Here is a 15,394-nt window from a genome sequence, read left to right on the forward strand (position 1 = left end):
CGAAGAAGCAAAAAATTTTTTAAAATTCGGCACATAGATTACTGCGGTGACATCACATCCGGAAACATGGCCGCGCGAATTTTCTGAAATCACGTGACCTCCTGCTTTTGTGACTGCATATTATAAGGTAAAAGGACCCTCTGGAAGTGGGAGATTTTATCGTCGTAAGATATTTCTTGTTTGAGTATTTCAAACTGTCTCAAATATTGGCCGTCCTGATAATTATTTAGTACATATTTCACTTGATGCTTCTTTCTTTGTGACGCAGAACAAAAACTCTGAGAAATCCAGCATGGCGTCACATGTCATCTATGGTTGATCACTGTTTTTGTTCATTGTCGTTCTATTTTGATCACCTGTGTTGAGAAAATCGATATTGTTTGTAGACGACGTGAAGCTTAAACTAATGTAGTTTGACGCCACGCTTGAAATTTTGAGGTGACAGGGTAAGAATGGGAGAAACTCGAAGTGCAGTTTTTACTTAATTATGATAATTAGACGAATGTAGTCGGCGACAAGCTACATACCAAACTCTCGTCCTTAGTCACTGTTTCTGATCCATAGTTCCATAGCCACTTCCGCAAGTTTATCTCTCATTCGACCGACCATTTGCGCTCTCATTTATTTATTTTCTGCTTTCAGATTTTCTATTTTGTACATATACGTTTTGTATATACTGTATATGATGTCTACAGTTGGCACGACACGTGCAAACACGCGCAGTAGTAGTGCACGAGAGAAGCCAGCATCGAAATCAAGTACACACAACACTAATCACACCACAGTTCAACCAGGGAAGCAGGTAAGGGACACGGGGAAGTATAAGACAAAGAAAGTTCTGTCAAACCGTCAGGTCACTAAGAAACCTACGGCACAGTAGCGTCTTGTGGTGGGCAGTTCCCATAGATGGCCCCTTCCAGGTGAAATCAACAGTAATATTGTCAATACCGTACAAATAAAATTACCCGTAAGCATTCAAGCAGTGATATTTCACGTGGGAAAAACTCCTGTGGTAAAGTTTTATTCTTAATATTCGCCATGAGAAATTTTTAATAGGTTCAGAATGATGACCCAAAACTCCATACCAATTGAAGCTGTCAAATTTCTTGTGATCACTCTTTTGTCAGTGTGTAATATTTGAAATGGAGACAAACCTTAACTAGAAATTCAGAGAGAATGTCAGTTTTGTCTTCTTAGATTAGCCCTAAAACCATGATATGATGATACTTGTCTCTTTGAAACCTCACAAGAGTTCAAGGTAGTTTGTATGGTAGACCTCCATATTATGTGGTTCAAGGTTTCCATTGTGGGTTTCATAGTTACTTTATGTACTCAGTCAGATGTTCAATTTCATTTTCAGGACATCAGTCACGGTAAACATGTTTTTTTGTCATTAATATTTTGTCATGTTGTGAAAAATGTTAGAGCAATTAGCAATTATTTGTCTGAGAGTGGCAATATGTAGGTTGGTACATTTGATGCAGCAATTTTGTATATCAGTGTTTTCCTATGGTCCAATGTCATCAACTTGAATTTCTTAGTCATTTCTCATTATCATAATGCTCAATAGCTGTAGGCAAAAACATTGTATTATATATAGAATATATTTTTGTCACAATGTTGATGATACCTTTACATCAGAAGTGCCGTTACACTGTGTTTACTGCAATTATGAAACCAGGAAGTCCATAGTATAATATCCTGTCATCAGTCACCAGCTTAATCATCGATTGGCAAAGTATTGAATGATAAATTGGAATGTGGGGAAAATTTGACACGCCTTGAAAATGAGGGTATGATTGATGTGGGACCTGTGTACTACTCATTACTGTAATTAGAGTGACATCCATTATGGTATTGTCTTGCATGAGGCTTGGTGTTTTATTTCTTGTCAAGGTCATTGACTCAAAGGTCAATTTGATGTATAGCATCATAATAACAATGTATTGTTTACCAACACACTTTCACATATCAGCGAGTGACTAGACAAAACAAAATGGTGATAAGTTTTATTTGTGAAAAAAACGTGGTGAGAGTTCTCAAGTTATGTTGATTCAACTCCTTTCGAGCAAACTCGTAGTTTGAATTTGTGATGATCAGTGTTTTTTCAGGATTGAGAATGGAGGTAAATCCTTAAGGGACCCCGTTACCATTAAGGATTTCCCCATGCATGATTATATTGATTCAGCATGGAGGAAGTTCAGTAAAATTACTGGAAAAGATTGTTAGCCTTTACCAAGATACCTTTCTTCACAAAAAAACTGAATCGTGGTAGAATTATCTTGTGGTAACCATGTAAAATTTTGAACTTGATACTAAGAACTAGAAGTGCTTTTCCAGAGATTAGTCAATGACAATTGGTTGATTTCTGTTAAATTTAATATTACCTTGACTGTAAAGAGAGAGGTCCTGTCTGTGACTGTATATGGGACACATACAATGGGTGTATTGCTATGTACAATGTATTCCAACATCCCTTGTACATACCCAAAATTTTAAAATGGCGACTGTACCGAAACTGTCGACCCCAGTCAAAGCAGCTTCATATGTACGAAGGGACAGAACCAACATTTATTTAGCAAAGTCTTGCAGTGATTGGAAAGCTACAATACTGATAAGCTATGGACATGCATCAAATACTGAATTCTCTTCACATTTGTTCTGCGCTCATCTCCAATTTCTGGAAAGAGGCAATGTTATCAACAAGAAAGTCGCGCAGACTGGACAATCCCTCCCTTTTAAGTCATTCAGTCATTAAGAAGACTACAAATCTGGCGCCAGCTAGTGTACGTTACTACACTTCAAAGTTGTTGCCTTCATTTATTAGAGTGATATTGGCAAATGTAACCACTAGGTTAGGGATGCGACCTTTTGGTTATATGAACATTACCCAGAAAAGAATTTAAATTAGAATTTAAAAAAAAGAAAGAGAAGAATTGAAATTAGAATTTAAAAAAAAAAGAAAGAAAAAAATTAAATGACTTCAGAATGTAAACAAAGTCACAGTGAATTTTTTCTTCTTCATCACAATCTGGTGTACCACAAACATTTACCGCAAATGCGATGGGTTGATTACAGTTTGTTGTAGTTGTACAGCAGTTCTTCAGTGATCATTAAGACATTATCCAAGAGCAACATAGGAATGTCCAGTTCTTTTTTCCCTCCATAGAATTTGATGTCACAGCTGATATAATCTAGAAATAAGGAATACATCTCTGTTTGCAGTTTGTTGACATACAAGTTCAATACTTAATCTTATTTTCAATATTTGTAATATTTATTATTTGAGCCACATATCAACATTTTATTTTGACACAAGTTAATAAACATCTTGATTGTAAATATCAATATGTATACATATGTCTTTTAACATTAAACATTATGGCTGTGTCACTGTCAGTAAACTTCACAGTCATTCTGTTACTAGTGCGTAATGTAACGAGAAATCATGTGTTTCATTCACATAATTGTTTAAGATCTCAGCAGCTGTTATTCTTAAAGTGCTGTGATCATTTGATATTTTTTTGCCCATTGAATTCAAACCAGTTTTTATCTGGTTTGTAATCTGTTTCAAATCCAATCCAGTAGGGTTTCAGGTGCCAGGTTGTGGTTAAAATACATCTTAGTTGTGTTGAGGTTTTCTGCGATAGTAGTGTAATTCAATAGCATTTGATGTCATGATAAAGTTCAGCTTTCTTACCAGCAGTGGAGATGAGATGGATTTAGCAGTGTAGCTATAAATACCACCAGAGAGAAGAAAGAAGATAGCTTAGGTTTCATGTGTTGTATTATGTCTCATCCTCAAAAGCTGTTAGGCCTGCATGCATGATTCTGATAATAGCCACAGAGCTGTGACATTTGTATGGGATTTTTTTTCTTTGAAAGTGAATGCACATGTATAGATCTGTTGAATGTTTAGGTCTGCGAATGACCTCTGAACTTTGCAAAGATGAGATTGATAACCGTGAAGTGAAAGCTACGAGATGAGATGTGGAGAAGCTGTAGTAATTGCAGTAATCTTTCAATGGGTGTTTAGCCATTCTCTTTATGGAGAATTCATAGAGATTTTGTGTGGAAACTCATGGGGTATACATCAATCCGATACTTGTAATACAGCCTGTGGCATTTAATGTTATTGTAAAGACTTGCGTACGTATGACCTGATTATGTTATTTTGAAAAATAAAAGGAATGTTTTTAGTAGGTAATATAATTTCTTATGGATTACCCCATAAACTCATCATGGATGGGGAATAAAGAAGAAAATTGCTGTCCTATGTAATCTATGATGACTTTCTTGATGTATGGATAGGCAGGGTGGAAATGATGAATAATGATGTACAAGAATTTATCGATGGACATTTCCAGACTGATTTGCGTGACTGTAACTTCATATTTGCAGGTGACTTTTTTTTTTTGTCATCGCTGTGGATGTTAAAGAATAGACATTTTGGGAGAACACCTTCAGGTAATTAAGTTTCTCTTGTCTTTCAGAATGTTCAGCCCACAGCAGAACAGCTTCGTATGGCACAGATAATTTCCTCAGATGATCCAGAGACATTAGCAAAGATACAACAGGTACTTTCTTTGTTGCTTTGAATGTTTTCATTTCTTTATTTGTACATGTCTAAATTACAAAAATTTCATATAGGATGCATTAATAAAAGTATTACATATATTTAAGTAGCTGCAATATTTCAAAGGCGATATTATTTTTGATTTACATTCATAAAGGCAAGTGGACATTGAACTTGTTTAACATTTTTCCACACTGTGTCATTTGCCTTGTCAGGATGGGGAAGTGTCATAGATACGGAGTTATATTTCACTCACACATTATTCCACTGTATCTTGGTATCATATTATAGTTACAATGAAATATGCTTTAAAGAGTGTGGGTTTCCATTGATATTCTGGCATGGCGTGGTTCCAAATTCTCAACATTCCTGTTCGAGAATACTTGTAGCTAGACTACTAGTACCCACATAAAAAATGTATGGAAAATTTCAGCACTTTCCAGTGTTTTCTCCAGGGCGCGCGAACGCGCGAATCGCGCATTTTCAAAGAGCAGTCACCCCAAAAATTTATCTGGACGCGCGACCTGGCGCGCGTCTGTGGCCCCTGCCATACCAGACAGTTAGTTGGCCTTTTGATTTTGCAATACGTCACTGACTCGTCACGCCAATGCGTCTGTAATGCGTCTGCTGGTGCCTAATATCGCTACATCGTCCCTGTGGGAAAAAAAAATAATCGCTCAGCTCTGGTATCTGCTTGCCGCGCCTGTGTCCAAAAATAAACAACTGCCACATCTGTTGTAGCGTATCACAGTCCGTCATTTCCCTTGTGTGTTGGTCTTGGCCGCCTGTCAGAAAAAAAAAACTTTGTTTATTGTTCAATGACATCCGCCTGAAATATAAGTGTTACTATGTTTCAAAATTATAATTAGCATCGGCCTGGGACGAATCACTTTGATGCTGAACTTTCATTCGAATTCCCCTACCAGCCACCGCCACGTGCATTTGACGATCGAGATACAAGTCATGAAACGAAATCGCCTTATTACTGCCTTTTACAAACCCAAGTCTGATGACAAAACGTCTGAAAATTGTGAAGCGGAAGAAAACAAAAAAACTGATAGTGAAGAGACGAAGTCTAAAGATGTGCAGAGAGACGTTGAAGAAACAGCTGAGACGGCCGGAGAGACGGGTGCTGAAATTGGAAAGCAAGGAAGAGAAAATCCTGGTGAAGTTACATTGGATTCAGACGACGATACTGAACGACTTCCTTCTAAAAAAAGAAAAAGGGAATCTTTTTGGCAAGACTCTGGCTGAAAGGTTATCCCTGGCTAGAGAAACCTGAAGATGGGCGTGGAATGCGGTGTAAGGTATGCCGTGAAGCCGGAAAAGATAATTCGTTCACTACGGAGAAGGGTTGCAGTAACTACCGAACATCAACTTTAAAACGCCATGTCAATAACGGTAAACACAAAGATGCAATGAGAGAAATATCTTTGCGGTCAAATCTAAAGGTTGCCGTCTCAAATGCAGTTACTCAAAAAGAGGATGCAATTCTGGTCGCTATGAAGGCTGTATATTGGCTGGCAAAGGAAGCAGTCGCAACCGATAAATACGCGTCGCTTTTGGAGCTGTTGAAAGCTGCGCGGTGCGAACCCGTGAACAATCTGGAGGTAGGCAAAAACGCTACCTATCGATCGCATACGACGGCAGAAGAATTACAGCAAGCCATCGCTGATACGATCAAAGCCGATGTTGTCGATAGAATAAAAGACTGTGACTTTTATAGTATTTTGTGTGATGAAAGCACGGATATTTCGACATCGGGCGTCTAGTCGTTTACGTGAGAAGTGTGACCGGAAGTTTCGATGTTGAGTCGCACTTCCTGGGAAATTTGTATATCATCGAAAAAGACGCAGCATCTTTGACGGAAAAAACTTATCAGTACGTGAATGAAAACCAGTTAGAAAGGTCGAAAATGGTTGGTTTCGGAAGTGACGGGGCCTCTGTCATGACCGGTGTGAAGAATGGCATAAGCGCAAAATTGAGAGATATCAACCCGTTCCTCATTAATATTCATTGCGTCGCACATCGTCTCGCGTTGTGTACGAGCCAAGCTGCCGCGAGTGTCGAGTACTTGAAGGAATACAAGACTATTTTGACAAGTTTATTCTACTATTTCAAGCAGTCGTCGCTGCGATCTTCACACCTGAAAGAAGTTGAAGACATGCTTGAAAGTCCGCGTCTCAAGATGAAGGAAATCCATGACGTCAGGTGGTTTGCGTTCTACGATGCGTTACAAACCGTATACAGGTCATGGAACGCATTGGTGACCTACTTTGACGGGCAGCGTTCATCGAAAGACCCAAAGGCGGCAGGCTTACACGGCAAGTTGACGCAGTATAAATTTTTGGCGGTGATGTATTTCCTCATGGATGTGATCCCCATCGTGATGCGACTCAACCTTATTTTTCAGAAGGACGACATAGATATTGCAGCGATCAAGCCGACGGTCAGCGTTGTCCTCGATCAACTGACACAGATCAAGGACGGCGCAGTATCGGGTTTCTACACAGACAAACTTTCGGAGATAGACAGTGACAATGGGACGTTGATGGGACACAGAATTATGAATAAATCGAAACAGAAAATGCTTGTTGATGATGTGAAAAGGGCATTTCTAAGTAATTTGATCGATAATATCCAAACCCGTTTTCCTGCTGATGGTACGGGGGTAATATCTGCATTTGATATTCTTGGTATGAGAGATTTGTCATTTGTTGCTAGCGATCAGTTACCGCATTACGGCAATGATAAATTAGAGATTTTAATCTCACACTATGGCTTTGAGAAAATGAACAAAGAAGGTCAAATTTGTGCGCCTGTTATCAACCCAGATAACACACGGCATGAATGGTCTGTTATAAAGCCAGTAGTCTTACAGCAGGCCTATCCCAGAGATAATTTCACCACTTTGTGGAAATTTATCAATTCAAATCACAAAGATACAGTGCCAAATTTGATAGCACTAGCAAAGATTTTGTTGTTTTGCCAGTAACCACTGCAATCTGTGAAAGGGGCTTTTCAGCCCAAAATAAAATCAAGACATCATTGAGAAACAGGCTAGAAGAAAGTTCCATTAACAGACTAATGACAATTCTCATTGAGGGCCCAGCACTACCTGACTTTGTTGGTGAGAAAGCCCTGAAGCTGTGGAAAAGTACAAAGGCCAGGAGAATTTTCTCAGCATCAGGCAGCAACACAAAATGACCTTGCACTTAATGTACAAACACTGTATTCATAAGGTGAACTGTGGACTGTTTAAAGCTTGCTGAAATTGTAGTTAATGTAAAATTATTGTAATTAATATTGCATTAAACTGCAAAGTCAATAAACTCCAGTATTCAAATAAATAACTTTATTGAAATTTGAAAGATGAAAGCTGTGTAGATTGGTCTGCAACAGTGTGAAGAGCTTAGTGATTACAGCAAAACCTACAGTAGAGATGAAAAAAATATTAATAAACACTTACACTATGAATGCATACATATATTTAAATTACTGAATTAATTTGCATAATTTATGCGCCCCCCTATTCTCAATCAAATCCCCCCTATTTTTTTATGTTATGGGTGACATTCCCCCCTTTTTTCAAAATCCTGGAGAAAACACTGACTTTCAAGTCTTTTTAAAGATTTTTTGGGTCTCGTTGAAGATTAGAATACTCTATAGGTGTGTGTGCAGTCCAGCATAAAGTCAGAATGTGCCTGAGGAGAGAGATTCAAATATTACATGGCTTGCCTGAAAGCTGTTGAAGCTTGTCAAGTAAATAAAGTTCTCACCATCTAGTTTTTGAGAAAATTGAACGTTTAATTATTTACCATACAATTAAAAGATATTGGCCATTTTTAATTTGAAATATCTGGAAATTTCGGGTTTTGTTGTTTTAGTATCAAATTTGCACAACAAAATCAGTCTTGATATTGAAAGATAAAAAAGTTTAAAGTTGCCTTGAAGCAATTTTCAGCCAAAGATAAAATCTTTAAGTTTCGTGTCACATACATGTACTACCTTAATATTAGGTCAACTGTGACTTTAAATCAGCAATACAAATTCTTTTCTGTCAAAGCTGCTTTTGTGTTTTTGAAAGCAGGAAAATGTCAAAAGTGACTGTTTTAGAAAGAAAAGGCTCTTTTTCATTTGTTTATAGTAACTGGCCTGATGGTTATTAAAGAGCTCATGGGAATGGTTTGTTGACCTCCATAAGATTATCTTCTTACATTTTAGGTGCATTTTAAGAAACACATAGGCACACCACAGAGATGGATGAGTTTTGAACTATTTCAATGTATGATTCAATTGTGAATGCTGCAATCTTCATAGGTTAAGGAGGACAATGCATAAACATGGAAATGATAGTGTTGGTGTTTGTAGATGACGTTTGTGCATGAAGTTATTAATTTCCCGTGGGCTTGTGAAATTATTTTAGGTCAAACCTATTGTACAAGAAGACAAAAATTATAGAATTCAAAAGAAATTAATTGCACTCCACAGATTCTTGAATTCTTGAATTCGAGTCAATTTGCAAAAATCCTGTTTCTTGAATGGATCACCTTTTTTCTGAAAAAAAACCCCAAAACATGAGCAGATGTGTTTTGCTATGTGCCAAAGTGGTCATGACTGTTTTTTTTCCTGCCATGCTAGGTGCAAGATGTCACTGGTAAAAGCCAAGATGAAGTGATGGTAGCGTTGCATGACCACGATGATGATCCGGAAAAAGCTATCAATTTCCTCCTTGAAAATGGAGACGCTGATCAGGTAAGTGTCATTGTTTCTACATTCTTTGTTGTAACTGTGTACTTGAGTTTGTCACTGTCTGAATCAAAATCTTGTCCAGTCTTAAGAGATGCTGTCCTATGGCCTTGCCCTCTTTCTTTCAATGTCATCACAGGACAAAACACTGCAGTACACAATGCCATACCTTTGTAGCAGAGAACAATACCAGCAGATCATAACTTGCCTTTTCTTATCTCTCTAGATCTCCACTCTATGAATTCATAGTCTACAAAATCATATCTTTTACTCTTATGCAACTAGAGATGGGGGCCTTGATTTTAAAACAGTGTTCACAAAAGCGCACAGTGATGTTGTTTTGCTGACTATGCTATTTGCTTTTTATTGTGCTAGCAACCTCAAAATGAGTCAGAGTTCAGCTGGTATTACATCAGTTGTTTTCAAGGTCAATCTCTTAGATAACCTATGTTCGAAATCCTGTTACTCATGTAGTGTTAGATATAGAGACAACTAAACGTACACTGTACAAAAATGTGTGACCAAGTTGCATCATTGGAAAGAAACCATGTTTACTCTTTTTAAAACTGGTTAATTAGCATAATGCTTTTAAAAATTGTAAATTATATAGTAAAAACTTATAAAAACCCCAGGAACTTTGATCATTTGCAGTTTTTCTACCATTGCTGTCAATTTTTTTTTCTATATACATGAATGAAATTTAGTTAATTAAGAGGTTAAGTAATTTTAAAGTGTACAGAAATGTTAATTAGAGGGCTCGAAATCAGCGGTAGTCTCGTGTCAACAGACTACCAACTTTTCCCTGGGGCTACCAAAGTCCATGAAATGGTAGCTCACATGGACTACCAAAGCCTGGGACATGAAATTCAGTCAGTACTTGGCGTGCTTTGTCCGGTCTTTCCCTTTTGGACGAGCTAAATGCAGTCGAACCCAGCTGGACACAGTAAGGCCAGACCATGACTTTGTTTTGCAAATTACAAAGACGACCCTGCGATGGAACTTTGCAACAAAGTTGCAATATCTCAACCGATGTACTTGGATGAAAGGCGCAGAAAATGATAGCAAATGAAAACGTATTCTCATTGCATTTTGATCAAAAGGTATCAATCCCAAACTCATCCTTACTACAGAAAGCCCATGGTCTGTTTAGCCCTGCTGAGAAGGTAGTGGTCATTGCCATGAAGACTATCAAAATTGGCATGCAACTCTGAGAATGAAATGGTTGTCAATGCAATGATAGGTCACCAAACTTTTTAGTATCACTGTTGTCAATTATACCAGTTTCCTTTGGGGAACAAAGGCGTGCAAGTATTCACATCAAATGTCTAACAAATTCACTTATGGGCAGAATCTTGAAAAAATGCTTTTTCTTGTCTCGGTAATGAAAAACAATAACCCTAAACTAAATTATGCATGGGCTACCACAGGGCTCGACGCAAGGTCAAATCATCCACTAGCCCGAAGGGCTAGTAGCAGTTCATTTTTAGTAGTCCTAAATGAAATCTACTAGTCCTGCTCAAGCAAAGCCAAATGTTGCTCTCATGTTGTAAAGAGTGTATATGACAATTCTCATATTTTTTGTCGCAAAGGTTTTTAAACCCAATAACTAACTTTCATGCAAGACTAGCACCTTTGCTTACTGCAAAATGTTTAACTTTGAATCATATATAAAGCACTAAAATAACCTGAATGAAATGTCCTGTGTAGGAGGAGAGGTCATGAAAATAGCCTATTGCCATCAAGAATAAAATCAGAGGTAGGGATGAATTTGTTGGAAAATCCTTCATAGCTCAGGTAGTGCACCACTAATTTGCAAAGAACATGTTTGTTCATGGTGGGGACAGATTTGTTTCTCCTGAACTGAAATTCGTACAGCCATTCACAAATGTTCCTGTGGAGTGCCTTCATATTTTTGACATATATCACATTTTAAAATTGACCAGCTTGTGGGGAGGACCTCTCATTTGTAATAATGGTTTGTGAAAAATTTAGTTTTTATAGTAAAAATGTTGCATTTTACCATTTCATGTGCTTGTGTCTTTTATGAGTTTTTGCCAGTTACTGGTAACAAAATGTGATTAGCACAAAAATAACCAATGACTCCCAGAAGTGATTGGATACAACAGTCTGATACACCCATTTCATACGTTGTTTTTTCACTACTATTTTAAGGTTCACTTCACTATTATTGCCCCAATAATTTACACTTTTCCGCTAAAATGGCAAAACAATAAGTTGCTAGCACCAAGTTATTATCTGTGAGGAATTTCCTCACCCGTGCAAGCAGTAGCAACTTGCTATAGCACTGTTTTGGCAAGCTAGACGGCTCTTTTTAAGATCAGCTTCAATTAAACTAGGGGGTCTTGACTATATATGGAGGTCAGCATGTGGAGGCATTCTAAAGCAGGGTCAAGCTGGCTACGAACGATCGGAGGTGTTGTTCGGGAATGCCCCTGAAGAAATCTTGAGAAAAATCTTCTTTGAAAGGCAAGGATACAGTGTTTGAACGAAATTGTGGGGTTGCTCATGTTTTTAGGCGAAGTGATGAGCTTCAAGCAAACCAAAATACACGACGTGCAGACAATTCTGTTTGATGCTCAGCGTTGAGCCAATCCCGGGGCCATGTTACTGTACTGGCATGTACAGTACAATTTGATTCTCCCTAGCAGGTAAACTGTTTCATTTTAAGTTGGTGATCAATAAAGTTTGCTTCACTGTTTCACTGTCCAATTTGTTTGGGTAAAAGTCAGTTTATTTTTATATAAAATGATCGAGGCTTGGTTCATTCTTATCGAATGAGTGGCCCGGCGTCCCATTAGTTTTGTAGAGATAAACTTTCCTGGACAACTATCGAAAAATTGCACTAGTCCGCAGGACTACCTCCGAAGACATTTTAACTAGTCCTCTTGAAAATTTACTAGCCTCGGGCTAGTGGGCTAGCGCTTATGTCAAGCCCTGCTACCAGCCATTGTTACTGGGCTACCAATTTCAGAAAATGGTGGCCCAAGTGGGTTACCAGGGAAAAAAAGTTAATTTCGAGCCCTGAATTAGTTAAGTAATTTTAAAGTGTACAGAGATGTTAATTAGTTTAGTAATTTGAAAGTGGACAGAGATATCGAAGATTGATTAAATAAGTGTTTGTCAGTCCCCATGGAAAAAACCCATAGGGACTTGAAGAATAGACAAGTCAGCATGTCTGGCTGTTTCAAGTACCCTATTCTCTCATAGGACACATAATTTCAGGTTTTTAGATTTTTGTAATGTGTTCCAATATTTGTTATTAAGGGAAGGAAATTCCCTAGTTAGAGAGGAATGTACTTTGTTTCAGAATTTGTGTAATAGTTACCCCGTTGAAATCATTGTGAAAGAGCAAAATGATAAAAAATAACATAATCAAAAATGTAATTCTCTTTAAATTATACCATTTTGAAGTAACTGCCCATATTTCATGAAGTCTTTCTATGAGCATAACATAGAGTACCTTTCGTATATTTGCGAAATTGAAATAATTTTATATTCAGAACATTTTGTTGTGTATTCTCTATGTTCGTTTCTTGGATCTGAGGGGTATCAAATAACAACATCTGAATATCTGGCATTGAACTTTCCATATATTGCCCAAATAACCTTCAGCAAATATGTATCATTTTCCCTGCCCAACACCAGCTGCCTGCTGCTATGGTTGGTTGCATTGTTTTGCAGCTAACGATTTACATCTGTCATCTGTCAATGAAATTACAGGGACAGTGGGAAACAACAGGTCGAAAGAAGAAAGGTCGGAATCAGCCAGCGATACAGCGGATGGAACCCTCATCTACTGCCAGTAAAGACAAAGTCAGGGAAAAAGACCGTGACAGAGACAGAGGTAGCAGAGAGAGGGAGCACAGAGACAAAGACAACAGAGATGGTAGCGCTAGCCGTGGTCGAGGTCGGGGACGTGACCGTGATCGTGATGGCCCACCACCACGTATGAGGGGTTGGTAACCAATACTTTCTTCACCGAAATGTTTTGTGCTTCCTATAATGTAGTCCTTGAACAAATTTTTCCTTCTTATTTGTTGTGGATGATTTGATATAATTTTAAAAGCTTTGAAAGTTAAAGTTCATAGCAGGCGGTGTTTACGAATGTGATGTAAATGGTGTGGCTTTGATTGGCATTGTATCATGTGTTCACTAATTACCGTAAAATTCCCAATTGAGGCCGCACCTCTAATTGAAGCCGCACCCTGACTTTGAAACATTGTCTTGGCTCATTGTTTGCCCATTTGGGGTTTTTGAATTGTACCATAATAGAAGCCGCACCCCTTCTCTGAGCCCATCATGAAACAATGCATGCTGAAATTCACACCAGCTGACTTGCATCGCGTCATTGACTTGTGCTAATGATTGACAGGTGTCTTTCTTACAGAAAAAATACCCAATAAAAAGTTACTTTTTAACACTTCTACCATTGTGCATTTTGTCATTGATAGTAACAAAAGTACAAACAATGCCCCATGTATCGGCACGTTTGTGTGAATGTTTGAACACGGCAGTGTTTGTCAGTGTGGTAAACATCGCTATACCTGATGCAACAATTTTGAAGCAACGGTGTTTGTGTACAAGTTAAAATAGTGGACAGATTGAGATACTATGTTTCAAATACGTAGTTTTCATTCAATACCCACGTACCCTTACCGATGCCTGACGTACAATTTACAACAACACCACCTGCATCATATTGACACGGTGAACTGCCTATACTGTACTGTGGCTGCTGAATGACTATGATGGGTGCATATAAGCTTGTACACGTTCCGTTTTTGATCATGAGAAAATAAAATTTGACCACAAAACAGTTCACAAAAACATGCCAGTAAAGTTACCAAAGGTCATTCACTTGCCTTTATTGCACTATCCGAGTAAGAGCCACCGGTTCGGCAACGCAAGACAGCTGTAAATCATGGGGACCCATTTGCCATGGACACTTAATTTATGCTAATTTTATGCACGATTTTTTTCAACATCATTTGATCTTCTATCGCTTTCAAAATCGACTTACACGTCCAAAGAAATTGATTGTACAATCTCTGAATACAGAAGTGACATTTTTGTGAAATTTCAGCGTCAAAAAAACCCCCTAAACTTGAAACAAAGACATCATGCATGCCGCTGGTCAACATGGCCGACCTTAGTGAGACTATTCTATTTAGGGGACGGGGGTCAGCAGGGTCAGAGAATCAAGAAAGTACTGGAAAACGTGTCATTTTCCTTACGATGCTGTCAAGGGAACTCCAGTTTCCCATGGTTTTAACAACTTTTAATAGTTTCCTTATTATCTAAAAGTAATTTTACCAAGTTTAACGACCAAATACACTCTCCTAACGTTTCTATATTGGAGTTACACTAGGGTAGGTGCTTTTAATGCGGGTAATTTATTCACGCAGAATTCATTGGTACTAATTTGCATAACAATAGCGATTGCCCCTGCAGTGCTTGGTGAGCATCGAGAAAAATATCGAAACACAGGAAATGTACGTAATTGAAGCCGCACCGGGACTTCAGTGCATGATCCCAGGGGTCCCTCAAAAATGTTTCTAATACAAGCCGCGGCTTCAATTGGGAATTTTACGGTATATTTATGACTTATACAACTATTGAGTAATAACACTAAGATTTGTACCTCATTTAACAGTTTCCACCTGCGGGAAGTTTTACTAAGAGATTGTTCATATAGTATATCGGTTTTGGGACTACTGAAAAACACATCTTTTTAGCCAGCATCCTTTTCTAGCCAATTTAGCTAACTCTCTCAGTTTGCTAATTTAAGATGCCACTATTTAAACTTTTCACCATGTTTACTGTGTGTAGGATGTCATTTTAGCAAATTTAAAAATCTGCTGATTTCAATGAAAATAAAAAATCGCTTTAAAAAATGCATGGAGCTTATTTAAAATGTCCTAGAGTAATTTGCAAAATTAAATATGAGACGAGTTTTTTATCTGGTATCAAAATCCAAATGTTACGGTTCAGGGTGAGATGCTGACCAGATTAAGTCTTTGCTGATGTGATTTTCATAACTAGTAATTT

At 37.9% G+C, this 15,394-nt stretch overlaps 1 protein-coding gene across 12 annotated transcripts in view; it reads left to right on the forward strand.

The window, feature by feature from the left end:
- Positions 1-15,394, forward strand: part of LOC139121241 (ubiquitin-associated protein 2-like) — a 31,190-nt gene continuing 15,796 nt past the window's right edge. For 4 of the 12 annotated variants that reach the window (XM_070685952.1, XM_070685957.1, XM_070685954.1 and 1 more), the window contains exons 1-5: positions 1-127; positions 643-802; positions 4,494-4,577; positions 9,218-9,331; positions 13,067-13,301. In XM_070685952.1, the coding sequence (XP_070542053.1) occupies positions 683-802; positions 4,494-4,577; positions 9,218-9,331; positions 13,067-13,301 (553 nt within the window). In that variant the 5' untranslated portion in view covers positions 1-127; positions 643-682. Of the gene's footprint in view, positions 165-280; positions 447-642; positions 803-4,493; positions 4,578-9,217; positions 9,332-13,066; positions 13,302-15,394 lie in introns of those variants that run through there. The other 8 variants (XM_070685953.1, XM_070685958.1, XM_070685963.1 and 5 more) reach the window with 8 other exon arrangements.

The sequence above is a fragment of the Ptychodera flava genome, chromosome 21 (genome assembly GCF_041260155.1).
Source record: "Ptychodera flava strain L36383 chromosome 21, AS_Pfla_20210202, whole genome shotgun sequence".
NCBI classification, from domain to species: domain Eukaryota; kingdom Metazoa; phylum Hemichordata; class Enteropneusta; family Ptychoderidae; genus Ptychodera; species Ptychodera flava.